Source organism: Nycticebus coucang, chromosome 18, assembly GCF_027406575.1.
Source record: "Nycticebus coucang isolate mNycCou1 chromosome 18, mNycCou1.pri, whole genome shotgun sequence".
In the NCBI taxonomy this organism is placed as follows: domain Eukaryota; kingdom Metazoa; phylum Chordata; class Mammalia; order Primates; family Lorisidae; genus Nycticebus; species Nycticebus coucang.
This window is the reverse complement of record NC_069797.1, coordinates 75,128,760-75,155,888: the sequence shown is the minus strand read 5'-3', so window position 1 is coordinate 75,155,888 and position 27,129 is coordinate 75,128,760. Positions and strand designations below refer to the sequence as shown.

The window sequence follows — 27,129 nt, the reverse complement described above, 5'->3', positions numbered from 1 at the left end:
TCTCGCGATATTGGCAAAAAGGCTGATGGGGAACCTAGTACAAAAGAACCGTCGCTGGTGGCCGGCCTCCTCCTTCCGGCACGTCGGGAGCCGGGGATACGAAAGTGGCCGCCGCCAGGGGCGGTAGCGGGTCGGCGACCGGAGAACCACAGAACCCCTGAGTCAGAAAACGAAGGTGGAGGGTCGCTTCGGTTAGGTAGGGATTGAGTTCGGGGCGAACAGGTTGTCTCGGGCCGACACTGGGGAAGCGCAGAAAGTTCAAGGGGGCAGGAACCGAAAAGGAAATTGAGGCCCGGCACAATTTCATTTTTATTGCTCTGCAGATAAAATGATGCGGAGATGGGTCATTTGGATGGTTCCTTGGGTTCAGAGGGGATCGTTCAACCGGCGAGGCCCGGCGCGGACGGTGGGGGGCGCCCGAGAGCGACGGGGCCGGGCCGGGGCCGCAGGACGTGGAGCCCCGCGCCAGCTCGGGGTCCCACCGCCCGTGTGTGGCTTTAATTCTGAGAGGGCGAAGAACCAGGAAGAGTGACACGTTACGTTATGAGAAGAACGGAAAACGGTGTAACACCCAGTTGTCTTCTGAGTTATTTTTCAGGCGATCACATTGGCTTCAGGTTTGAAATAGCAGTAGGGCAAAGAAAAACCCAGCAACTACAGTCAGGGCCAGAATTGACACCTGTTGGAAGTTAGTTTCAGTTTGTAAGGCCACGGAGCCTTTTCCACATTCCCAGCTCCCCACTCTCATTCACCTGTTATTAGCAGTGCTCTCTGTGGCTTACATTATTGTGGATTACATTATTCTGGACATGGTAATACGTTGCAGGTACTTATTTTCAAATTATCACATTTAATTTGATTGAAAGTTCTTAAAGGAAAGGAGATGGCTCTTTTGATTTTTCAGACAAGGTCTTGCTCCGTCAGCCAGCCTGGAGTGCAGCGGCATCATTATAATTCACTTCAACATGTAACTCTCCAGCTGAATGGAATATTCCTGCCTTGGCCTGCTGAGTAGCTGGGACTTTTGAGAGAAGTCTCACTATGTTGTCCAGACTGGTCTCCAACTCTTGGGCCCAAGTGATCCTCCTACCTCAGTCTCCGAACATGCTAGAGTTACAGATGTGAGCCACTGGCACCTACTGGTTTTGTTTTTGTTTGTTTGTTCTTTTTAATGTCTTTACAGTGCTGAGTTTTGTTGGCCTGCTCTGTGCTCAGTCAGTATTCAGCAAATAATCATTCAGCAGTAACTTTGTTGGATTTCTCTATCTCACTCTCGAAGACAAATTATTTTGTGTAATACTGAAAGGAAGAATGTGTTCTCTCTGCAAACTAGGTTCCTTTCATTTGAAACTTGTAGAGGAACTTCATTTTTTTTTTTTTTTTTTTTGTAGAGACAGAGTCTCACTTTACCACACTCGGTAGAGTGCCATGACGTCACAGGACTCACAGCAACCTCCAGCTCTTGGGCTTCTGCAGTTCTCTTGCCTCAGCCTCCTGAGCAGCTGGGACTACAGGCACCTGCCACAACGCCCGGCTATTTTTTGGTTGCAGTTTGGCCAGGGCTGGGTTTGAACCCGCCACCCTCAGTATATGGGGCTGGTGCCCTACTCACTGAGCTACAGGCGCCACCCAGAGGAACTTCTAAGTGTGGAATTTGCCAAAATGCTGCTTGTGAAACTAGTGGGCTGGTGACCTGTAGGCAAGATGATGATAGCTAATACTTCATAGCACTTACTAGGTGCCCACATCAATTACCACATGTCTATGAGCTCATTTAATCCTTACAACTGCACTGTGCAGTATGTCACTATTCACCCTTTACAGATAAGAAAACAGAAGCATTGAGAGATTAGGTAGCTTGCCCAAATTCATACAAATGGTAACTGGCTGAGTCAGGGTTTGATCCCAGCCTATAGAGTTCATGTGTTTACCAACAACTTGTACTGCACCATGAATAAGTCAATCTTATATATAAGGACTTTGGGGACAAAGGAGGAGGGAGGAGGACTTTTGTGTGTTTGTAGGGGTGGTTGGGAACAAGATAAAAAATGAGGTTGAGGGCTGTCACAGTGGCTTACAGCTGCAATCCTCGCACTCTGGAAGAATGAAGGGGATACATTGCTTGAGCTTTATGAGTTCAAGACCAGCCTGAGCAAGAGCATAACCTCGTCTCTACTAAAAGTAGAAAAATTAGCCAGGCATTGTGGCATGCACCTGTAGTTGCAACTACTTGGGAGGCTGAGGCAAGAGGATCATTTGACTCCAAAAGTTTGAGGTCGCTGTGAGCTATGATGCCACAACACTCTACCCAGCTCTACCCAAGCTCACAGAGTGAGACTCTGTGTAAAAAAGAGGAAGGAAGGAAAAAAGAAAAGGTTGAAAAGAGGAATGATAGCGTGGTGCCTGTGGCTCAGTAAGTAGGGCTCGGCCCCGTATACCAAGAGTGGTGGGTTCAAACCCGGCCCTGGCCAAGCTGCAACCAAAAATAGCCGGGCGTTGTGGCGGGCGCCTGTAGTCCCAGCTACTCTGGAGGCTGAGGCAAGAGAATTGCCTAAAGCCCAAGAGCTGGAGGTTGCTGTGAGCTGTGACGCAACGGCACTCTACCGAGGGTGACAAAATGAAACTGTCTCTAAAAGAAAAAGAAAGAAAAGAGGAATGATAGGGTGGCACCTGTGGCTCAAGGAGTAGGGTGCCAGCCCCATATACCAGAGGTGGTGGGTTCAAATCCGACCCTGGCCAAAAACTGCAAAGATAAAAAAAAAAATAAAAAAAAAGAAAAGAGGAATGATAGACATATGCTTCACCATTTTGAGCTACTTCATGTCAGAAAGAGTGAGGATGAGAGGCTGCAGGAGCTGATATGTGAAAGACTGAGGCTCTGGGCTCTAGCAGGGCCGTCTTGGGTCATAGACTAGTTGATACTGAGTGTGCAGTGAAGGCCATTATTCACAGGTCCTCACTCTGCCATGGGCCACTGTATAGGTTTCATGCCCCACTGGGCACTACTTCCCCTGCTGAGTATGGTTGTGTCTAGTGGAACGGCAACAGGCTCACAGCAGATGGGGGTGCCAGGACAGTTGGGCAGTGGCTGGAACAAAATACAATAAGAGGCCTTGTGCCTGAGCACATGTGAAGTACGCTGCGTGGGCAATCCAGAAATAACTCAGGAAACTTCAAAGAATGCATCAGAATTCCTGAATGAGCAGGCGAGGGCTAGGAGCTTGTTGAGACTGAAGTGTTAGTGTTTGTGTGATCTCATTTGCACTCATTGCTAGTGAGATCTAGTACATTTCAATTTCACATATAGTGGAATTATTATATAGCCATTATACAAGGCTAGTGCAGATCTATATTTATTGACATGGAAATAAATATAGTCCTAGTGATAAGTGACAGAAGTAGGTCACAAACTAAACAGAGCAGGGGTATCCAGTGCTATTCAAGGACCTGGGCACTGAGTACAGAGAAAATCTACTCACCTGGCCTGCTGTCTTTGGGTGGTCACTGAAAGGATTTAAGACAGATGTCCAAAATCTACAGTAATAGAAAACAGAGTCTTTGGAATATTGAGGTTAATTTCTTAACCCAGAAAGCAGTCTTCTTTCATTTTATTAATAAGAACATGAAGGAAGGTAGGTAGTACCCCAAGCAGTTGGCTGCTTACATCTGGAACAGGTGCACCAGCAGTACATCACAGGAAGTACATCTGAATGGCAGGCACTGTCAGTGGCCAAACTTGTTCTTCCTCGAGCTCATGAAACTAGGTTCTATTCAGCTATTAAGCAGTAGCAAATCTCTCCCCAGCCACAAGGTTCAAATTAGTCTTCACCAAACACAATAAGTCTATTCCTTTTGCCAGGAAATGTTTTAGGAAAGAGTCTGTGATGTGTGATTCTGACACAAGTTTAGGAATGTTTTCTTGCTTTTAAAAACAGCCTCTTCTGGTTTGGGGACACTTTGAAGATGTGACACTTGTGCCTGCTATAGCTGTCCAGCATCCATGAGGCTTCTTTCTAAGCAGAAACCAACGGCCTGCCAGAATGGGAAGAAGACAGAGCATGAGTCCTTCACGATGCTGTTGAGCTGCAGAAATCACCAGTCCTGAAAACCCCAACCCTAGGACCTCTTGTTTTGATGCAGAGACATGTTTGTACATTTTAATATTCTTTTTTTTGTTGTTTTAACAGAGTCTTATCTGTTACCTGGGCTAGAGTACTATGGTGTTGGCCAAGCTCATGGCTACCTCAAACTCCTGGTTCAAGTGATCCTCCTGCGTTAGCTTCCTGAGTAGCTGGAACTACAAGCATCTACCACAGACCCAGCTAATTTTTCTACTTTTTAGTAGAGTAGGGGGTCTCAGTCTTTTTTTTTTTTTTTTTAATTTCAACTTCCCTGTTCATTCTTCTTCGTTTGAAGTACTCTTTTTTGTTGTTCATTTTTTCTTCCTCTGGCGATGTTTTTGATGTTAGTAGAGACGGGGTCTTATTCTGGCTCACTGCTGTTCATACTGGTCTCGAACCTCTGAGCTCAGGCAATCCACCCGCCTCAGCCTCCCACAGCACTGGGACTACAGGTGTGAGCCACCACGCCCGGCCAGGGGTCTCAGTCTTGCTCAGGCTGGTCTCAATCTCTGAGCTCAAGGGATTCTCCCACTTCAGCCTCTCACAGTACTAGGATTACAGGTATGAGGGCATGGTGCCCTGCCTATTTTAATATTCTTAAATGTGAGCTATATCTTACAAGCAAGGATATTTTAATTCCAGAAAAATATAGAATGTCAGATTTTGAAAAGTGCTCTATTAGAGTCAAATCATCCTAAATGATGTCAACATTTTCCAATTCTTTTTTTAAAAAATAATAATTACCTGGAATAACAGATCATGGCAAAGTATAGAAAATGAGCTGATATGTGCATGTTTCCTTTCGGAAATAATAGTTTTAAGTCTGTGAAGTGTTCACTCTGTGCTGGGCACTCTTATAAACACCTTTATACATGGTCTCATTTGATTCTCGCAAAAGCCCTGTCATTATCCTCCCGTTTCACTGCTGAGGAAACCAATGTACAGAAAAGGTAAAGGAATTTTAAGTGGAAGCATCAAGATCTGCATCAGTCAATCCAGCCTAAAAACTGATGGTATCTAAAGCTAGGCATAGTGGCTCACACCTGTAATCCCGGCACTCTGGGAGGCTGAGGCAGGGGGACTTTTTGAAGTCAGGAACTCAAGACCAGCCTGACAAAGAGTGAGATCCTGTCTCTACAAAATACAGAAAAACTGGCCGGCACTCGTAGAACAGTGGTTACGGTGCCAGCCACATAACACTGAGGTTGGTAGATTCAAACCCAGCTCGGGCCAGCTAAAAAACAATGACAACTGGCTTGGTGCCTGTGGCTCAAGCGGCTAAGGCGCCAGCCACATACACCGGAGCTGGCAGGTTCGAATCCAGCCTGGGCCCGCCAAACAACAATGATGGCTACAACTAAAAACAAATGGCCAGGTGTTGTGGCGGGTGCCTGTAGTCCCAGCTACTTAGGAGGCTGAGGCAAGAGAATCGCTTGAGACCAGGAGTTGGAGGTTGCTGTGAGCTGTGATGTCACAGCACTCTACCCAGGGTGACAGCTTGAGGCTCTGTCTCAAAAAAAAAAAAAAAAAAAAACAATGACAACTGTAACCAAAAAATAGCTGGGCATTGTGGCGGTGCCTGTAGTCCCAGCTACTTGGGAGGCTGAGGAAAGAGAATCGCTTAAGCCCAAGAGTTGGACATTGCTGTGAGCTGTGACACCACAGCACTCTACCCATGGCAACATAGTGAGACTGTCTCAAAAAAAAAAAAAAATAGAAAAACTTACCTGTGTTTGGTGGTGGGCTTCCATAGCCTCAGCTACTCAGGAGGATAAGGCTGAAGCATGAGGATCATTTGAGTCCAGGAATTTGGAACTCACAGTGAGCTATGATGATGCTACTACACTCTAGCTAAGGTGACAGAGTCTCTGTTTCAAAAAAATAAATAATAAAAGCCAGTGTAACTCAAGCACTTAACCAGCTTTCGCGTGGCACAAAGTAAGCATTCAATATATGGGAGCTCTTGGTACTTAAACATACTTCTAACACTCATCTCATTGTTTTAGCGTTATTTGTTTTTTTGTGTGGCTTTTCAGACTATGAGCAAGACAAGGATCAGATCTTCATTCTTGTTTTGAACTCTTTAAGTCATCTTTATTGAGGTGCAATACCATGAAACCATTTAAATGTATGTTCAGTGGACCAATAAGTGTACACACCCATGTAACCACAATTTCCAATTAAAATTTAGAACATTTTTGTCACCCCAATGAATCCCTATTTTTAACCATGACCCTAACCAACCACTGATCTGCTTTCTGTCACCATCAGTTAGTTTTGCCCGTTTTAGAATTTCATAAAAATGTGATCAAAGAGTAGGTATACTTTTCTGTCTGGCTTCTCTGAGTACCCATGTTACTGACATCAATAGTTCATTTCCTTTCTATTGCTTAGTAGTATTCCATTGCATTAATATACCTCAGTTTGTTTATCCATTCACATGTTGATGGATATTTGGGTTGTTTCCAGTTTGGAGTTATTATTAATAAAACTGCTGTGAATGTTTTTGGAAAATCTTTTTGTGGATGTAAGTTTCCATTTCTCTTAGAACACATTTTTTTTTTTGAATCAGAGTCTCAGTATGTTGCCCTCGGTAGAATGCTATGGCATCACAGCTCACAGCAACCTCCAACTCTTGGGCTTAAGTGATTCTCTTGCCTCAGACTACAGGCACCTCCCACAACACCTGGCTATCTCTTAGAAAACTTAATAAGAGGCGGCACCCATAGCTCAGTGGGTAGGGCACTGGCCACATACACTGAGGCTGGTGGGTTCGAAACCAGCCGAGGCCAGTTAAAACGGTTGTGGCAGAAAGTCATAATCTGTTTCTATAATCACAGTGTGCCTGGCACACAAGCACTCTGCAAATGTTGATCAGCACCTCCACAGTCCAATGTAGTCTCTTGTGATTGGGAAGATCATTAGTGTCTCCAGGATCATCTGATCATCCCTTTCACTTTCTTAGACATTTCTCTTCCTGAGGAAGTCATTAGTCCTTTACATCCTCAGTACCAGCCCACCGGGCTTCAACATAGGTTTACTGAATTGGGAAAAGAGATCCAGAGAACAGTGGATCTCACATGAGCAGGCAGGGCCCAGCTGGTAGAAGTAGGTTTCCAAGACTGGGATTGTTCATTACCGTGTCACCCTCAACACCTAACACCCTGTTTGTACATTGTAGCCTCCCAATACATGTTTGTTAAATGAACAGCCAAATGAATAAATTTCTTTTTTCTTTTTGAAACAGTCTCTCACTATGGCACTCTGGGTAGAGTGCTCTGGCATCACAGCTCACAGCAACCTCCAACTCTTGGGCTTAAGCAATTCTCTTAACTCAGCCTCCCAAGTAGCTGAGACTACAGGTGCCCATCGTGATGCCTGGCTATTTTTTGTTATTGTTGTTGCAGTTGTCGTTGTTTAGCAGGCCCCAGCTGGGTTCAAACCCACCAGCCTCGGTGTATGTGGCCCAGCACCCTACTCACAGAGCTATGGGTGCCGCCCAATAAATATATTTCTTTTAGTGCTTATTTTGAATGGCTTCTGCCTCTGCATATGAATATTAAGTGTGTGTGTTCTCATAGGGAAAGGACTTGGCCCCTCCTACCCAGGCTTAAAGGCTCAGTTAGTAAATCTTTTTTTGGCAGGGGTTAAATTTTCTCAGCCTACCTATAGCCTTAATCCCCACTAGGGGGCATATGTGTACCACAGAGAGGGTCTGTCCTCAGGAACAAGGACTCAGTGGATCCCTCTTAAACCCACTTCCTTGGTTCTATGCCCCGAACCTTCCCCCTGAGAAAACTAACGGCCTTCTCCAGCTCCCCCCTCTAGCTGGGCTGCTGGCTGTGTCCTCTCCTCTCCCCAGGGTCCTACCCCTGATTGAAGGAGGCAACAGTGGTAGTGGCAGTGGCTGTGAGTGATAGCCTTGCTGTCTGTCATCTCTGCCCAGGGCCACTGCTTCCTCCCTGAGAGAGATTGATAGGTCCTAGAGAGGCATCTCTCTTTACCCCCTCACATGGCAGGCAAGGATATTCAGGGCCCAGAATCTGATCTGCCTTTGGATGTGAGCTCTTATAAGAGAAACAGTGGGAATAACCCTAGCCAACAGAGGCCCACCTACAAAGGCATGGCCAAGGTGGGTCCACAGCTCTGCTCTTTGTGCCTTTATAGACAAGTCACAGCAGAATTTCCTCAGAATCCCTGGCTCTAGACTCAGGTCCTTTCTACTCTGCGCTTTGGCATCAAATTTCGCTTTACTGCTAGCCAAGAGTGACCTTAAGCAAGTTCTGTGAACTTCACTTTCCTTATTGGATAATGAGAATAACAATTGTTCCTGCCTCATAAATGAGACAATGCATAAAATAATTAAGCACTTGGCATAGTGCCTAGTATATAATAAGTGTTTGATACATCTCAGTCATTATTAATCATATTGCTAGTATGATTATCATTTTATTAACATAAGCTTCGGTGTAAGCCATGTCAGTATTCTCATTTTTTGAGGTCATAGAGAAACATTCTTTTCCTCTAGCTCTACATCTTGGGCTTCTTCCTACCAGGCCCTCTGCAGAGGGGCCATGAAAGCCCAAGAGACAGCTCTCTTGTACCATCATGCACCATTGTGCACTTGGATTGGGCACCATGCCTTACCCATCTGGTCTTGGACCAGGCCCTCTGCTGTATGCCCTTGCTGAGGACTTCACATATGTACACACAAAGCAAATATTTGGGGTGAATGGATACTCCCCATGATCATATCTGCACCCCAGAGTGACACAGGACAGCAGCAGCTGCTATAGCTGCTATGGCTACTTCCTTTGCTTCCCCACCCCACCCCCGCTACTCATTAGTTCTCTGGTCATGCTCCAATCTCCAGGAGAGACTGGCAGCAGCCCTGAGTCTCAGTCAAGAAGTAGCAGACAGCAGCACCTCCCTGCTCTGGCTGCTGCCCTTGGCTACCCTGCAGCTCTGAGCAGCCTTGTCCCTGTCACTCAGGCTCCCACCAGCAGAGAGATTAGCATTCAGACAGAGGGAGGGAAGACATCAGGGCAACCACCTCCTGTCTTCTCAAGGAGCTGAGACTTACTGGGAAAGCAGAGCCTGTTAGGGGGCGGTGTCCCGGCTGAGAACCCCACTGGAGGTGGGAAGAGGGCTGTGGGCACACAGGACAGCCATGGTGGTCCTCTAGTACAGGTTTACTGAACTCGCTACTCCAGCAGTTCCACCCTCTGCCAGGCCCCTACTTTGTCTAAGGGCAGGAAGGACTGCAGGGTGAGAAGGGGAGGCACTCCAGCTGTCCTGAATCCACCACTCTTCAGTGAGGTACAGATCACAGATAATTAGGACACTCACTAAGCACATGTATTATCTAATCAACCTCAAAACAGCTCTGAGAGATAGGTACTACTATTATCTCCTCTTACTGCTAAGGAAACTGAGGCACGGAGTTGTTCAGAAACCTACCCAAGGCCACAGAGTGAGGAGGGGTAGAGTCGCTTCCCCTCAATGCCCCTTTGAATGCAGGGGCATTCAAATCCAGGCACTCTGATCTGGACTCCTTGCTCTTCCCACCCCACCCCCACCCAGCTCTGTCTTTCTACTTGCCCTTAACTCCCTGTCTGCCAAGCCCACAACAGCCCTGTTCCCACTACCAAGCAGCAGCTCTTTGCAGGGAAACAATAGGGGAGAGAACTTGGCCTCTGTGGGACTGTCACAGTCAGGATGTAAGTGACTCCCCCACTGACAGGTCCAACCTCACCACAGGCTTCACATCAGCCCCTGTGATGGGAGCAAGTGGGCTGAGGAAGGGACGTCTGGGTCCTGGGACCCTTCCATAGTGGAGTTCTAGGCTGAGGGAAGCAACTTTCTGTAGCAGTAGCTGCAAATGTGCAGATTGTGCGGAGAGCCCAGGGTGGGAGAGGCGAGCGTGGGCTGGGTGTGCGGGGAAGGTGTAAACACAATCTGCTCCCACCAAAGCCAGCCTGCTCCCTGGGGGAGAGAGCCCCTCCCTCCCAGCCCACATGGCACCCCAGCTGCCAGGGCCCAGGCAACCTCCAAGCCCAGGCAGCCATATCTCCCCACCCTGCCAGAAGCCCCTGCCTCTCTCCTCCCTACTTCATCTGGAACGACCCCTGGAGGAGCCACCATCTCCTGCACAGGTCCTTAGAGCAGTTCTGCCAAGGGGTGCTGTCTCATGGAAGTGCATCTGGGCCCTGAGCCAGCTCCATGACCTTGGCCTAAGAATTCCTCAGGCCAGTGGAGGGAGAGGGGCAACTTGTAAATAGTGCCAAGGATGAGGTGACAGAAACTGGCAGGTAGATGAGAAGATGAATGTAAAGATAGGACCAGAGAACAAAGAGCAGGTCCCGGGAACAGTGCCCTCTGGCCCTCAGCCTGACAGTCCTGTCACCAGGAAGGCAGTGCCTCCCAAGAGAAAGACAGGCTGACAGGAGCTGAGACAGGTGGTCACAGGCTCATGGCCTGGGTCAGGTGGGCACTCTGGCTTTGATGGGCTCCTCACCCTAATGTGACCACCCCCGCCTGCCCTACTTTGAGAGGCTCCCACAGAACTGCCTTTGCACTAACCCCAGACTCCCTGCAGCACCAGCAGCCCCTCCCCAGCAGGCTGCACCGCCTCCCCATCCGATCCCTCTGCCTTCCAAGTGGGTTCCCCTTCATCTGCCGCAGCTCCTTCCCTTTTCCTTCCTTCAGATGTGGAGCTGTGGCTGAGGTGCTGCTGTCTAGAGAACTCCCCATCTACTGCCTGAAAGTCAAGGGCAGGGGCCAGCCAGGCAGAGAGACATTGCAGCTGGGCCCAACAGTGGGGGGTTGGCTGGGGAGGAGAGGTGTGCAAGCATGAGGGGGCTTTTGAAGATTAATGGCTGTGAGATAGTCGGGAGCAGCTGCCTGCAGGGTCTAGCCTGGATCTCAGAGCAGAAGCGGAAATCTGCTTTTATCTCTGCTCAAGATCGGGCAGGATTGTAAAGAGAGAAAAATGACAGAGCATCTGGGGGCAAAGGAGGCAGCCGCAGTGACTGAGCAGTCAGCAAATTGATAAAAACAAGTGTCATGCTTTCCCCTTCCCACATGCTACTGCCCATTTGGAACACGCAAACGCACAGAAAACACATTCAGAGGACAAGCTGTTGGCTGCTCCCCTCCAGCTGCAGGCAGACGTGTCACAGATCCAACTGGCATTTCTTACTGAAAATTTCAGCAGAGCAGCCAGTGACAGGATGAGCTCTGGGGACTGGGGAAAGGCCAGTGCCACAGGAGGTGAGTGCCACCAGGGCAAACTGACACCCACATAGCCCTGGGCCACACCCCCCCAAAGTCTCAACAGAGTAGCTCCCAGGGCTGACAGACAAGCTCCCCACCCCCAGCTGCAAACTGTTAGGTGTCAAGGAGGCCATGCCATGTTCCTGAAGCCTCCCTGTGAGCGCTGGAGCTCTTGCTTACTAGCTAGGCCATTTCAGGCAAATCATTAAGCCTCTTTATGTATAGTTTCCTCATTTATAAAAGGTAGACAGTATTACCAGTCTCTGTGGGTTACTGTGAGTGTTAAGTCAGAGAGTGAATGGAAGCCGTAGATTGGTAGACGTGAGTTATCTGCTGTCCCTTGGTTTTGGACTCCTTACTTTTCCTGCCTCTTGCTGGGCTCCTAGGATGCCCCAGAATTCACCTGGCTTTCTCAAGCAGTCCCTCAGAGGAGCCTCAGGAATTCCAAGGGAAGCGAACCATCCAAAAGCAATAGCATCTCTGCTCCTCTTGCCAGGCCCAGCCAGGGCCCTGGGAGAAGCTAAGATGGGCAGGTCCAGGCACTGGGAGGAAGGAGTCTACCTTGTCAACTTCTGCTTTTCCTGTTCTCCCTCGGGCTGCTGCTTCAACTCCCACAGCATCCTCCTGGGCTAGGGCACAAACCAGGACCTGAAGGGGAAACAGAAAACCAAAACAGATCATCACTTTCTCCCTTGCTTGAAATGGGACTTGTGTTTCAGGGTGGACATTCCAGAGCACCATCTCTCACTAAGAAGCACTGCCCTCAAGGCTGGGCACATCACACTTAGTGCTCTAGGATGCTGAGGTGGGTGGATTGTTTGAGCTCATAAGTTCAAGACCAGCCTGAGCAAGTGCAAAAACCCCATCTCTAAAAATAGCTAGTTGTTGTGGTGGGCGCCGATAGTCCCAGCTATTTGGGGAGCTGAGGCAAAAGGATCTTCTGTGCACAAGAGTTTGAGGTTGCTGTGAGCTACGATACCACCACACTCTACAGAGGGCAACAAAGTGCCCTCAAAAAAAAGTGCCTCAAAAAAAAAAAAAAGCATTGCCCTCAGGCCCCCAGAACAACCACCCCCTCATCCCCAAGCCTAGAAAAGGTGGTCAAGATGGAATAGGGTTCTCTTCAAACTAATCCTTACCTGTGACCTGGAACATAACTGGCTCAGGTAGGAGCTGAAGGAATGAGTCCACCCACTTAATCTTTTTTTTTTTTATAGAAACAGAGTCTCACTTTGTCACCCTGGATAGAGTACCATGGCATGACAGCTCACAGCAACCTCAAACTCTTGGGCTTAAGCGATTCTCTTGCCTCAACCTCCCGAGTAGCTGGGACTACAGGTGCCCGCCACAACGCCCGGCTATTTTTGTTGTTGTTGCAGTTGTCATTGTTGTTTTAGCAGGCCAGGGCTGGGTTCAAACTGCCTGCCTCAGGGTATGTGACTGGCGCCCTACCCACTGAGCTGTGGGCACTGAACCCACCCACTTACTCTTCACCTCCACCAGTGACTACAATAGCCACAGACTGCTGCTTGTGCTTCTAGATGGCAAGCCTTGAATACTTCCTCCTTCTTGTCCCCAGCCCTGCCCTCTGCCCTCCCAGCTCCCAGCCCTGGCCTACCTGCCTGAGCAGCTGATCCCACCTGCTAAAGTGATGAAGGCTTACTTCAGAGGTTCTTTTTCCCTAAACAGAAGAAAGTAAAGTAGTCAGAAATGAAGGGGGTGACCTCATGTTTCTGGATTTCCTTTCCCTCCTACCCCCATGCCTAATAATTCACCCCAATATTGAAGGGCGGGAACACATAAGAAACCAGTTGGAACTGATGACAGTGTAATTGGAGAGCAGAAATGTCACCCTTACTGCCACCCCACCAGCCCTCTGTGGCAGCCACAGTCAGCAGGTAGTTCCTCCATGTCAAACTAATTTTTCCAGTTAACTGGGTCCCAAGGAGTTAATAGGCAACTGTTTCCTTCTGGCTAAGTCACTAGGCCTGGCCAGATGGTCCTCAGATTTGGCCTTTCCTCTCCTGCCAGGAGGTCCAGGCCCATTTCATGTAGAAGAGACACTGCCTGAGAGTCAGAGATGTGATGGTCCCACATTACCACAAATTAGGTGGATGATCTTGGGCAAGTCACTTAAATTTCCCTATCTCTCAGTTTACTCAACCACTAATAAAAGCTAAAAAACACATCTTTGGGGTTAGTGAGACTGCCAAATGAGTTAATGCATGAAAAACCTCTGAAGAAGAATAAAGAACTGATCAAGTACAAAATAACAAAGTAATAGCATTTACCGAGCCATTACTTTATGCCCTCATAGAAACCTCACAACCATTCTCTTACCCTAGTTTATGTAGAAATAAAATGATTATAGAATTTGCTGAAAATCTCTCAGAAGGAAGCCAGGATTTATATTTTGGCGGCCCAACTTTAGACCCAAACTCGATAGTGAGGACCAGTCAGCATTTGAGTGTCTCCTCTGGATAAGGCTCAGTGACAGTCATTTTTTGTCAGCCCATTTAACTAGTAATATTAGTCAGCCACTACTATGATGATCTCAGCTAGCCTAGTGAGCTGAAGAAGGTGTCACAGAAATGCCTCCATTTCCTATGCATGCCCATGCTTCCCTCTGGGCCTTCTGTCAGAATCTGGGAGAATCCCAGAACTAAGATGAGAAGAAACAGGAAAAGACTCTTGAGTTCTCTGGTTGTCATTTTCCACATATCTTAGGGATGCGTTGCAGTGAGGTTCCCCACTCATAAAAAGATATAAAGGGTGACAGTCATCCATGCTACTGTACCCACCATCTGAGTACACCTGTGTGGAGACAGCATCCTGCCAGGGGGCTCTGGAGCCCACTGATGAGGATCCTTTCTGTTTTTGTCTGAAAAGTAGGAAAGTCACTTTACAGACAGTCTCCCATGCTAGGTGGGTCCAAAGGCACAAAAAGAACATCTCGCACATAATAAAATTGGTTGATTTTTTTTCCAGTGTTTTGTTGGACATAGGAGCCTCTTGGAGGGTGGTGCACATGGAATGACATTGGTTACCCAGGGAAGGAAGGAAAAATCTGTACGTTCAACAACTTCACCCCCTATAGGCCACATGGCTTCAGCCTAGGTAAGAGTTAACTTCCTGGCCACTGGAAACAGCGTCCTGCCCGCAGGGTCTGCCCAGCCAATAGCGCTCAGCCCCGATGATGTCATGCTGCTCCTGCGCCTGCTATTGGGGACTGGACAGCGAATCCTGCTGGAGGTTCAGGCAGTGGAGCCGCTGAGATGGGCGGGGGCAGAGGAGAAGGTGGGGGAAGGGAAGGGCGAGGGAAGAGCTGGCCAGCAGTGTACCTTGCTCCACTCCCTTGCACTCTCCAACAGAAGGTGCCCCTGAGGACCACCCGCACTTGGAGGGGCAAGGCAGAGCAGCTTTGGTCCAAAGGAGGGGTGTGGGGGCTCCCCTCCCAAGTGAAGAAAATGGACATCCAGCCTACCTACCAGGCACACAGGAACAGGGCTGCAAGGGCAAGGGTCAGGATACAGTGCACACATACACACGTGCTCACACGTGCATTCCCAGGCATGCGACAGCTTCCTTGGCAGCACCCTCCCTCTCCTACCCCAGACCCTTTCCTGCCTCACCTGCCTGAGGACTGGAGATCTGTGTCCACGCTGCTGCCTGCAACAGCAACTGCCCCATCCATGGCGCTGGACTCTCTGTGGGAGGCAAGAACGGGAAGGGAGAGCTGTGGCTAGTGGCCAGCCACTTTCTGCTCCTCCACGGGGCCTAGCCATGTGAAGCTATGGGAGTGGAGGCTGCAGGCTAGTGCCTCAGAAGCTCTAAGTTCCCTCCTTTTTGACAGTGACCCTCTCAGGTTCCCAGCAAATGCCCTCCCAGCCCCCTGGATGTCCAGGCAGCCTCTTACCACCTTGAGCTTGGCTGGAGCCCAACTCAGTAGTTCCTCCCCCACCCCATCCATAGCCCAGTCAGATTCTCACGGTTGGACCCGGTTGGCAAATCGGCGGCGCCAGAGCATGGCCAAGGTGCTGAGTAGGAAGAGGGTGGTGCACATGGCTCAGCTGCCCCATCCCCTCCCAGACCAAGTCTGCAGGAAATGGCCACAGGCAAGGGGCCAAAATGGCCCCAGCCAGTTCTCAGGAGCCACTGTCAACTGTCCTGAGGTTCTGCTGGGATAGATTAGGAGGCTCAAGCTTCTTAGTGGGATCAGCAGCCCGACCTTGTGAGGACCGATTAAGCTCACTGGGCCCAGGTTCTCCCCTCAGTGGCAGGGTCAAGGTGCATGTGTGACACCAAGCAAGTATTCTGAATGTAGAGTTGATGAGATTGGGCCTTGTTCTCAAGGAGAGTCCAGATAAATCTCTGTAAAGTTAAACAAATGAGTGCAACAGAGTGACTCGGGAGCAATGTGGGAGGTGCAGGCATCAGGGAACAGTTCAAACAGGAGCTGGGGGCATCTGAATGTGCAGGTGATCAGGGAAGGGTGGGCCCTCGGGCAGAAGACTTGTCCCAGGCTGCTGACATGAGAGTAAGTGGCATCTCCCAGAACCTGCAAGTTCAGTGGCAGCAGACAATGGTGTCACAGTGGAGGCATCAGGAAAGAAAGAAACGAAGGGGTGAATGAAGGGGAAGACTATTAGATGAAGACAGAAAGACAAGGGGACCAGAGAGGGAAGGGCTGGTCTGGACAATCCCTCCAAACTTCTCTGAGCACACACCCTCTTCTGTGAAAGGCAGAATGTGCGCTTGCAAAACAGACACATCCATCTACTTATAAACTATATACCAGGCTACGATACAGAGACATTCCTATGCCATAGACATATACAGTTTATGATGAGACAAAAAGGAATAGAATTAGGATTTCTCCTATTTTCTTTCCATATCCCAAAGGAACTTCTTGGATAGCAGCTTGGGGGCTGCCACCCCAGCTTTGGGAAACTGTCAGGAGAGTTCAGTGGATCACAGGTCTGAGGATAATGTAAGAACCTGAACCCATCCTCTCTCCTCCATCCCCTGCAAGACATCCCACCCCCCAGGACATTAGAATTTCCTTCCCTAAGGAAGCGGAGGCAGTGTCAGAGGCTCTGCGCTGAGTGGGAGTTGCGGGGGGGGGGGGGCATCTAGCAAACATCTGAGCCCTGAGCTCCAGAAGGGGCCAGGACTCGGTCAGGGACTAGGGCCTGGCGGGTTCTCACTTCATCCCTTTCTCTTTACCTTAAAACTGAATTTTAAAAATAAATACATGTTCTAAAGCTGAGGAAAAGAGCTAACCCTTGGCAATGCTTAGGTAGCTTAGGTCCCAGTCTTTGGCAGGACTAGAATTACTAGGGAGTCTGAGGAAAAAACAGACACACCCCACATGTACTGTGACTTCAGTGTGGAACCCGCAGGCCCTGGCTGCTCTCAGGCTTCTTTGCGACTAAGCAGCTGCTGCAGAGCGGGCGCCCTGGGGCTCTCAGAGGCTGTCTCAGCCTCCAGCCCAATCTCACTCACACCTTCCTAAGCACAGGACACCAGGATGGGTTTGTCTCTACCATCCCCAGAGTAGGGACCTTGGTGGGAGTTGAGAGTATTTCTTGACTGCCAGGTCCTCTCTGCCCTCTCCTTGCGACTTTCCTCAGCCACTGCCAAGGCCGGAATTCAGGGCAGCGCCTGGTTCTTGCCTGTCTGTGTCATTAAAAAGCCACTCAGGGACTTCTGGCGGCCGCCGCCACCACCGCGTGCGTGCACCGAGGGATGGGGGTGCCGGCCGGAAAGCAAGCGGGGCGCAGGGTCCTGACACCTAAGGTTGGAGGTGTGTTCAAGTTCCGACAGCCCTCTAGGCAGGCGATGTGACACCCCAGTAACTCCTCCAGAGCCTGCAGGTCCGGAGCTCTGGGAGAGGCGGCTGGCTCGGGAGGCGGGGGCCAACGCGGGCCAGCTGGGCCCGCAGCCGCTGTCGGAGGGGCTCGCGTCCGTCCCCTCGGGCTGACGGCGGGCGGCCGCGCCTCAAATGCTTGAGAGTGTTTGACTTTGAGTCAGTTCCCCGCCGCGTGAAGGGTACACACACGCACACGCCCGGCACCGCGCGCAGCGGGAGCCGGGACACTGTGCCCCCAGACCCGCACCGCAGGGCGCACTCCCGTAGGCTCGGTCCCGCGCCGCGCGGCCGCCCCTTCCTACCGGGGACCCCCCAGCACACCCGCCACACCTACCGCCAGCCCCGCCCCGCGGTCCAACTCTGCCAGTGGCCTTGCGGTGGGCGGGCGGCAGCCGTGTGGCCCCCACCCCGCCCAGCCTTCACCTTGCCGGAATTGGCTCACCGACACGGGCTTGGGGGTTTGGAGCGGATTTGTTTTTTTAAACATTTTTCCAGCAGACCACATCTCCGCCCCCCCGCTCGCGGTCTCCCGCCCCCAGCACATATACCCTGCACACACACACACAGACACAGACACACACACACCCGGCGCGCACAGACACACACGCTCCCTCCCTCCGGCGCTCTACCCCTCGCCCGCCCGCCGCGCACGCAGCCGGCCCCGGCTCCCCGCGCCCCGCCGCCGCCGCCGCCGAGCGAAGCCGGGCTGGGCTTGGAGCTGCTCATGGAGAAAGTGCCGGGCGAGATGGAGATTGAGCGCAGGGAGCGGAGCGAGGAGCTGTCCGAGGCGGAGAGGAAGGCGGTGCAGGCTACGTGGGCCCGGCTCTATGCCAACTGCGAGGACGTGGGGGTGGCCATCCTGGTGAGGTAGGTGTCGCCCCAGCCCGGCCGGGCCCAGGGCAGAGAGGTCGGCAGCGGTTCCGGGCAGAAGCAGGCTGGGCCCGGGTCCGAGATCCGGCGCCACCTCCCCAGCTGCGATCGCTGGACCGGGGCTGGCCGGGCGCGGGCAGCGTGGGGCGCCTTGGGGTGGGCGAAGCCCGGGTTGAATGTTTTCTGGCCTCGGGCACGGGGCTCGCAGGAACTAGCAACCAGATGCGGGAGGGCGCCTCGGTTCCCTCGTTCTCAGAACTCGTTCGGCCGCTGTGCTCTCCTCGCCCGCGACCCCAGCCACCCAGCCAAGCTGTTAGGCACACACATTTTGCTAGCCTTTCAAAGAGGGCATTGAGGGCTCCCCATTTTAGAGACTGAGAAAACTGAGGCTCCGTCAAGAAGGGGGACAAAGAGGAACAGACCCCTCTCTCCAGCTCAACCGCTTTCCCTGTTCCAAGCCTCTGGAAGAACAGAGCAAAGAGCGAAAGAGTAGAGGTCAGAAGGAGTAGACCGCTAGGGTTTGGGTTTCCCAGCTGCCGCCCTCTGCCAGGAGGGGTGGGCCAGCAGAGCTCCCAGGTAAGGCACAGGTGAGTGGAGAAGCAAACAGTCCCCTAGGATACAGTCCCTGCTGAGTTTGGTGGAGTAGGGAGAAGAGAGAAGCTTCAGGAGACAGGCCAGCCCGGAAACCCCCCACCTAAGGAGGAAATGCTCTGTCTTGGACTCAGGGGTCACTCCAGCACCACAAGCCTCTGAAGGACCCACAGAGCGCCAGTGTTATTCACACCTACACATGGAGCACATAGGCCATTCTTACACAGTTTATGTCTTCAAGCCCCACAAGCTAGTAACTGATTCTAGCTACAAATCCATGCTCTCTTCCCACTTGTGCTGGTGGGGGTGGGGGGTGAGGTGAGGGTGGGAGGGGAGGCGACACAGGCAGAGAAGCCCTGGACCACACTTACCTGGAAGCTCCTGTCCTTGGAAGAGGGAAGCTGTCAAATCTAGGGCAGAGCAGGGCGGTCTTGTTCCTTGAAGATGGGGCAACACCTGGCCTCTGGAAGGACAGCTTCAGCGTGCGCCTGGCTCCTAGGTTGCCCCATCTCTAGCTCCTGTTTACCCCTAAGCCTGGGACTCAACCAACTCCATACTGATATGCCCTGATTCCTCCAACTTACAAGCAGATTTTGGAGGAAGAAGAGCAAGAAATACTTCTGGAGTTAAAAGACCTTTCCTGAGGAAGGGGCAGCTGTCTCAGCAGCCCCCAGGCCCAGACACACAGCGGAGGGTGGCAGGAAGTGAAGAGGGGATTGGGATCCTGAAGCCCCAGACACCCAGAGCCCCGGAGCCACACGTGTGAACACCCACACAAGCACACAGTGGGCAGCAAGTCACAGACGCCACAGACTGCTTTCTCAGAGGCTGCTCTCAGCCATGTGTTGGCACAAGCAGGCCCCCAGGCCCCAGGATGGAACATGGGTCACCAAGGGGACTCAAGGCAGGGTCCACAGGACCTTGGAGATGTTCTGTCCCAACGCTGCCATTTGCCAGTGAGGATGTGTAGAGCATGTGTTCACACTCCATCTCCTGGGAGCCCCTGAACCTCCCTAGGAATGGGACAGGGTGGGGAGAGTGCAAAGGAAGAAACTAAACCCTGAGGGCAGGCTGTTTCCGGGCAGTCTGAGCTCTTGGTAAGGTTTCCTTTCTCCCTCTACACACCTTCCTGGCTCCCTGTTCTTGACTTTTAGAGGCTGGTGGGCCTAGGCCAGGGGAGGCATTTACCAATGTGCTCAGTGCTCAGAGAAAAACCCACAAAAATCTGAGAAGGCCTGAGACGGCAACTCATCTGGCCTGCCACACTTCACCTGACCCCACGTCAGTGCAGACTAGAGGTGGTGGGAAGGATCATCCTGGCCCTGCACTATCTCAGCCACCTTCCTTTGCTTTTCCCCCATCCTCCTGCTATCTGCCCAGGGCCTGCCCAGTGGGGGAGGGGTGGAGAGGGAGAGCTCCCAAAGTCCCTCAGGATCCTAGGCCCATCAGTCTTGTCACGATGCCCTGTCTTCCTTCCTACATGCAGCACACACATCTTCAAGGACAAGGCCCCAGCTAGAGACTGAGCCTCCAGCCCTTTGTCCCATCACCCTTACATCCACCTTCCACACAGGGCCAGGTTCTGGGTACCCCTCACCAGCCTGCAGGGCCAGGAGGAGGCAGCTGCACCCCTACACTCTCACCTGGACAAGTTGGTGGGGGTGGAGGAGGAATTGCCTTCAGGGTTTGAGGCAGACCCCACACTTACTTCCCCTCCCTGCAGGGAGGAGACCAAGAGGGAACACCCACCCTCCCTCCTGGTTGTAACTCTGACACCTTCCCCCTCACACTCAGACAAGCCTATTTCAGGCTCCCTTGGAAGCCCAGATGCCTCTGGGAGCTGAGAAACTCCCCAGGGCTGGCTGCCGAGGCTTCTCCCTGGCAGCACAGGCTGAGACTAGAGGGGGCCAGGGGAATACAGAGAGGCTGAGGGGGAGGCCAGGAAGGAGGAGCAGAACATGTGGACCCCAGGCTCCCCAGCCCCTAGCTGGGGCTCTCTGGGACTGTCATTCCTCAGGGCCACAACCTGGTGCTGGGTGTGGGGGGAAGAGACTCACCTGCAACCCACCCTACCTCCTTCCTAGTGCTGCCACCAACTTTACCGGGCAACCGTGGGCATCAGTTCCTAATCCGTAAGATTAGGACAACAGTGCCAACCTCAGGGTATTGCAAGGATAAGTGAGATCATATATTAAGTGCTCAATAAATGTTCCCTGTTATTTCCTCATCAGTCAAATGGGTATAATACCCGCTTAGTGTGGCAATTACATACAACAACAGAGGTAGAGGTGCTTTGCAATTTTTCATTTACCAAGCACATATATATCATTATTTTTATTGTTATTATAAAATCCCCCAAATCTGAGATGCTCGTCTAAGTTCCAGTTGGGTTTCTCGCATTTGTCCCTCATTGCAATGCTTCTCCAAAAAAATCCAATATATTTTCAAACCCATTGCCTCATTTGTCCTCACCAGTGGATGAGGCAAGGAGGACGGATCCCTCTCACACTTCTGCAGACGGGGAGGTTGGGAAGCGGTTTGTCCAAGGTCACAGTTGGCCTCTGAGAGGGACCCTCCCAAGTCTCCACACGGACTATGCCCCAGTCACTGCCCAAACCTCCCCCGCCAATGGCAGCTCCATTGCCCGGAGAGTTGCCTGGCCAGATGCTCTCTCTGCATCTGTTCCAGCTCTCACATCTGAGACTGGACTCCGGGCCAAAAGGCCGGGTTGGCAAATTATCAGCTCTCTGAACACAAAGGGGTACATGCCAAAGGTATGGAATGACCTAAGAAGAGCTAGGTGAAGACACTTGAATGTCTTCTGAGGATTCAGTTAAGTTATGCAGTCCCAATTAAGTCTGTGCACAGATCCCACATGATGTCCAGCCCCAGCTGGGAGAAGAGGTACAAATGTCATTGTCATTCTGCACATTGCAGGGCCCCAGCCAGGGCAGGAGGTCAGAGGGTATGTGAGACCTGGCTTCCACTGTTGGGTTTGGGATCCAGTGTGACAGACTGATACAGGGTGACAGGAGGGCCACCTGAGTGGCACTTGTGACCTTGAGGGGAAAGCGGTATCTCTGGGCCAGGCTAGTTGCTCAGGGAGAGGCAGGTCTGACACAGGGAAGAAGGAAGGAAGGCGTTCCACTGTGTGGCCACCTGAGGAATGTTCTACCAATGCCAAGTGAAGCCATTTGGCTGGAACAGAGATGGCCCCAGTGTAGGGCAGAATATGGACATAGGTTGGAGAAGCGGGTATGGGACAGTCCATAAGAAGCCTGGAGTGCCTGATTCAGGAGTTTTGACTTTGGCAGACCATGCGGAGCCACTGAATGTTTTTGAGTGTGAGAGTGACCTAATGAAAGCAATATTTTGGAGGAAATCAGACAATTTCACATAAACTCATGATTCCAGAACCTGTGCTTTTACCCTCTTGGCTGCCACTGGAGCAGCCCTTATAGGGTATATAGAGTTTGAACAGGAGGCAAGAAGCAAGGAAGGCAGAATCTGGGAGAAGAAGCTGCCAGCCTGACCAGGCCTGGCCCGTAGGACTGGGTAGGGCTGCATGCAAGACGCTTGGCCTGAGCAAGGGTCTGTGTTTGAGGGTTACGGCTACATGCGGGGTGAAAACGATTACTGGGGGGCTTGTGTTCACCAGCCCTCACCTCCCCCACCATCCTGGTCACTGTATTACCTTCCTCTCGATGCAGCCTCAGTGTCCACCCCTCTCCCTCCTGCCAGGTTCTTTGTGAACTTCCCCTCAGCCAAGCAGTACTTCAGCCAGTTCAAGCACATGGAGGAGCCGCTGGAGATGGAGAGGAGCCCCCAGCTGCGGAAACACGCCTGCCGGGTCATGGGGGCCCTCAACACTGTGGTGGAGAACCTGCACGATCCCGACAAGGTGTCCTCTGTGCTTGCCCTTGTGGGCAAAGCCCACGCCCTCAAGCACAAGGTGGAACCCGTATACTTCAAGGTGTGTCTCTGCTGGGTGCTGCCGCCCTGCTGTCCACTCTGCTCTGCTCCCGAGTCCCCCAGAGGCCACACCCCGACCACCCACAGCCTGCAGGCTCTGGGAGGGCTCCCTGGGGCAGCAGAGGTACCCACTGAGCTGCCCAGCCTCTTCTCCTGGAGTGACCACAACAGGGAAGGCACAACCCAACAGTAGGATGTAGGGGCTGGGTCCAGGGCAGCTCTCGTCTTGAGAGTGTTTGGTTCCCAAAGCTGCCAGGCTGTTGTGATATGAAAGACCCCCTCAACCACAAGCAGGACAGAGGGGTCCTGGGGGCTACGGGAGGGGCAAGACGCCCAGGCATTCACTCCCCCTTTTCCCTTTGCCCCCAGATCCTCTCTGGGGTCATTCTGGAGGTGATCGCCGAGGAATTTGCCAACGACTTCCCACCTGAGACACAGAGAGCCTGGGCCAAGCTGCGTGGCCTCATCTACAGCCACGTGACTGCTGCCTATAAGGAAGTGGGCTGGGTACAGCAGGTCCCCAACGCCACCACGTGAGGAGGCGGGTGAGGGTGGGACGGGCAGCCTCCTTGCCATGTCTTCTCATGTCCCTTAAGTCTCCCATCTCTCCTGGGGCTCAGGGGCTGACAACTAGGACATGAACACTTGGGATAGGCCAACTCTGGGGTCTAACATTTAAGAACAGGCACAATAGGAAAAGGCCTTTGAGATGGTTCCCCTGACTTCAGGCTGCCTCCGCTCTTGGCTGGGCAGAGCTATGATCCCCAAGCAGATCCTCCTCCTGCAGAGGCGCAAGGGAGTGTCAAGGCACGCAGGGCCAGAGCTCCCTGGGCAGAGAGGCGCCGAGCTCCTGGTGGGAAGGCTAGCTCATCAGGCCCAGAGGCAGCCTGGGCCAGCTCCGGCTACTTCCTCCCTGGGCACCAATCACATGGGGCTGTTTTTTCATTCAATGCTGACCAATGCTCCTGTTTGCCCTCTGCCTTGACAAAGGTTAGAGCCAGGAAGATCACGAGGACACCGTACACACACACTCATGCCCACAGCCCAGGCGGGACCCACATGGGTGTCACTCACACACACCACACTCTAGCAGAGGATTGTTTACTTCCAAGCTGACCCAGAGGCCCAGCTTCCAGTTCTGGGCCCAGAGACGGCTCGAGGAGGGTGGCCAGCCTCAATGACCCTAGCCGACTCAGAGCGCAAGGGGAGGGCTGCCCCCAGACCTGACGGCTGGGAACACTCCGGCCTCCCTGGGCCCCCAAGGGCCAGCTGGTTCTGGGAGCTGAATGGAGGGGTGGAGGCAGGGCTGGAGTAGGAAGAGAGAGAGGAGCGGAGGCGGGAATGGGAACCAGGGGTCAGCCAGAGGCTCAGGACACGCGTTGTAGAGAAACATTCCCAGCAGTTTCCCATGGAAAAGGCTGCATCTCCTCCTGGGCTCTGCACCAGCCCCCAGGTCTGCGGGACTCCTGTTCACAGGCTTCCGCCGAGGGCAGCTGAGTAGGCCAGGCCAGCCGCCCTTCCTGCTGCCCACTTGCACTGGCCCCAGCATGCTCTTGCTCCCCTCCCCCACATTGGCACCACCCCGGGGAGAGCAGAGTCCTCAGAAACTGCTGGCTGCAGCCAGGCCACCTCCAGATGTGCACAGCTGGAGTGGACAGGAAACAGGAGATTTTTACCTGCCAGAGGAGGGCATTGGCAGAGCCTGGAGAGCTGGGCTTACCACCCCTTGCCCCCCACCTATCACCCAGCAGGGCAGGGAGGAGGCAGAGAAGGGGGAGGGACAGGGGGAGAGGGGCTTGACCTCCCACCCCTCCCCAGGCAGGCTCTGCCGCCAAAGATGAGTTTGTTTATAGCCAGGACACAAGACTTCCTGCTTCTAGAGAAAAGGGCTTTTTTACAGGGGCCTAGAGGGACTGGAGAGAGAGCTGGCTGGGCACGAGCCCCAGTGAATCAGAAACACATGGCTGACGTTCCACAGCACGACATCCCGCCCCGCCCCTCTCTACCCCCGGCTGCACCCCAGGGACTTAGAGCTCTCCAAACCCCAAACACGTGCAAACTGCCAAAGTCTCTTCCTCCACCCATTTCTGCTCCTTGTGGACTGACTGGGCTACAGGGGGGACCGGGAGCCAGCTGTCTCTCACACAGGGGTGAGTCTTAGCCATCAGGTCCTAGGGTTGTCCCTCATTCTTTTGCACCCTCAGTGCTACTCCTGTTTTCCCAAGGGTATGGGTAAGGTCCCAAGAAGTTGTGTCTCTCTGGACCCAGCCACAGACCCAACCTACTACCAGGGTCCAGATGGGCTCAGAGGGTGGGATCAAGCTACAGGGCAGAGTTCTAGACGGCCCCATCCAGCTTGTCTTATCAGGGAAGTAGTGGTGGGCCTGGCGCCACTGTTTATGGAACTGTCTCTGCTTCAGGGTGTGTGTGCCTTTGTGGAGTCATGGGAGTGAGGCAGGGAACTACATGTACAGAGAATAATATGGACAGATGGACCAGTGGCCAGGGGAGGTACAAGACAGGCTGAACAGAATGCAGCACTTTCAAATGGGTTAGAAAGAGAGATCACATTTGTATGATGCTTTGTAGTTTGTGACTTTAAACTTTTACAGTTTATGTCACCCGATTCCCATGCAGGCAGGCGAGGCAGACATTATTCATGTTTTAGAGAAAAAGAACCAGGCCTGGGATGGGCCGCCAGACTTGCCTGAGGTCTCACAGTAGGTCTGTAGCAGGAGGGGGCCTAGGACTTGGGTCTAATGGTTGCTTTCAGCTGCACTGTGCCAGGCCTCAGCAGAAAGACCCTGCCCCACTGTTCCCAGATTCCTCTCCATGGCCCCCCAGTTTCCCTGTTCTCCTTCCCAGCCCCTCATGACCTATTACCTCCATTTCCTATGTCGTCCACAGCCCACCGGCCACACTGCCCTCTTCGGGGCCATAGGACACCTCCTTCCTCTCCCCCTCCCTGGCAGCACCTTGTGCAGAAGGTCGAGTTCTGAAGACTCCTTGACCCGCCATTTCTGAGCGCCAAGGAAGCTGGAAGAATCCCCAACTCAACTTTCCGGAAGGAGGCCTCTGCCACAGCCACCGTCCCCCTGGAGCTGCCGGGAGGTGGCACCCCCAGTGCAGCAGCAGGCGGCGGCCCTTTCTCCTTGCAGAGCGGGGCTGCTCTTCTTAGCTTTTCTACTCACTGTTAGAGACAGACCTAGCTGAATGGCTGGTGGGAAGCGGGGACAGGAGCCATTCCAGGGTTAGACCAGCCCCGTTTCTATCTGCCCGACCAGCATGCAGGTCTCACATCACCATCTAGAGCATCATGCACACACATCTACCATATATACAAATATATTCTATATACAATCTATATATAAATATGTATACACACATATACACACCTACAGATCTATAACATGTTATCTGCCAGGCCCAGAGCCTCAGTCTACCCACCTGTGTGGAGGGCAGGGAAGGGTCCTGGATGAGAAGAGAACCAAGTATCCAGATGGAGAAGGAAGCCCCACAACAGAGCAGAGTGATCTGGGCCTGGCTGGCAGAGCTGGGGTGACCCTGCTTGCCCACAAAACCCAGCCCATTCTCTGACCAGCTCCATACATTCCTGCTTTCCACTTGCAGGCAGATGGATCTGGCTCATTGAGTTGCTTGGCATGGGCAAGGGCAGACAGAGGGGCGCAGGGGTTCTGGGCAGGATGGCGGCACTGGGGAAGGGGCCTTAGTAAAGAAACCTCAAATGCCAGCTCCACCTGCCTTTGCCATGAAGACCGCCTTGGGGACATCCAGGCTGCCTGGTGGCAGGACTACAGGACCAGATGCCTCCATCTCTCCCTTCCCTCCTCACCCCTCCTCTTGTCCATCCATCCACATCAGCCTTGCCAGGGACCCCCCCACGTGTGCCCCTTGGTCACGTGTATTGTCCTCAAGGATGTTTTGCTGCTGTGGCTACTGTGCCTGTGTACCCCCAGCCTCTGGCGTCCCACCCTCATGCAGCCATCCATGTAACTGCCTGTCTTCCTTTTGTAGTTTCTGATGTTTGTAACCAGACCCAGCTGTGTCATTAAACAGACCCGTTCTTGCCGTACCTGTGCCCACACACTCAGTCTTTTCCTGCCACCTGCCCCAACCTGTGTCTCCCCTCCTTAGTTCTGGACTCGGCCCTTTTGCTTGAAATCACTCCCAAGGGCACGCCTTCACCTGTCTCAGCTGCTCTTGGGCCCTTCTCTAAATTGGGGTGTAGGATGCCTGTGGGCCCCTCATCATTTGATCAGGAACACAGCGCTGCAAGACTAGAAGTTGGGCTTTGGGTGGGGTCCATCCTTGTTTAAAAGTCAGGGGACTCTTAAGATTTTGTTCAGGAAATCTCCCAGCAAGGATAGCATAAGTGAGGAAGGATCAAGGAGAGATTTCCAGACAGAG

The 27,129-nt window shown here is 52.4% G+C and overlaps 2 protein-coding genes and 1 long non-coding RNA gene across 18 annotated transcripts; 2 read left to right on the top strand and 1 right to left on the bottom strand.

The window, feature by feature from the left end:
- The first annotated feature begins 33 nt into the window (after positions 1 to 33).
- Positions 34 to 4,060, top strand: LOC128569960 (uncharacterized). The gene is made up of 3 exons (XR_008375503.1): positions 34 to 196; positions 905 to 1,121; positions 3,936 to 4,060. It is a non-coding gene; the product is annotated as an uncharacterized LOC128569960 (long non-coding RNA).
- Positions 3,895 to 19,654, bottom strand: LOC128569958 (uncharacterized). 15 transcript variants are annotated; one of them, XM_053568679.1, is made up of 7 exons: positions 16,902 to 17,390; positions 15,625 to 15,767; positions 15,029 to 15,103; positions 14,198 to 14,277; positions 13,015 to 13,077; positions 11,958 to 12,044; positions 3,895 to 4,032 (listed from the first exon to the last, which is right to left on the bottom strand). In XM_053568679.1, the coding sequence occupies exons 1-7, from the start codon at positions 16,943 to 16,945 to the stop codon at positions 3,982 to 3,984; spliced, it is 543 nt and encodes a 180-aa protein (XP_053424654.1). In that variant the 5' UTR covers positions 16,946 to 17,390; the 3' UTR covers positions 3,895 to 3,981. The 15 variants fall into 15 exon arrangements, 8 of the variants coding, with proteins under 8 accessions (XP_053424654.1, XP_053424661.1, XP_053424660.1 ...); XR_008375499.1 differs by lacking the exons at positions 3,895 to 4,032; positions 15,625 to 15,767; positions 16,902 to 17,390 and adding exons at positions 5,853 to 5,989; positions 14,485 to 14,903; positions 19,101 to 19,654; XR_008375498.1 differs by lacking the exons at positions 3,895 to 4,032; positions 15,625 to 15,767; positions 16,902 to 17,390 and adding exons at positions 5,853 to 5,989; positions 14,485 to 14,903; positions 17,603 to 17,708.
- On the top strand, positions 17,353 to 26,794 carry CYGB (cytoglobin). Of its 2 annotated transcripts, none has more exons than XM_053568677.1 (4): positions 17,353 to 18,135; positions 22,471 to 22,702; positions 23,071 to 23,234; positions 25,609 to 26,794. In XM_053568677.1, the coding sequence occupies exons 1-4, from the start codon at positions 17,993 to 17,995 to the stop codon at positions 25,640 to 25,642; spliced, it is 573 nt and encodes a 190-aa protein (XP_053424652.1). In that variant the 5' UTR covers positions 17,353 to 17,992; the 3' UTR covers positions 25,643 to 26,794. The 2 variants fall into 2 exon arrangements, with proteins under 2 accessions (XP_053424652.1, XP_053424653.1); XM_053568678.1 differs by having other exon boundaries at positions 23,071 to 23,246.
- The last annotated feature ends 335 nt before the right edge of the window (positions 26,795 to 27,129 follow it).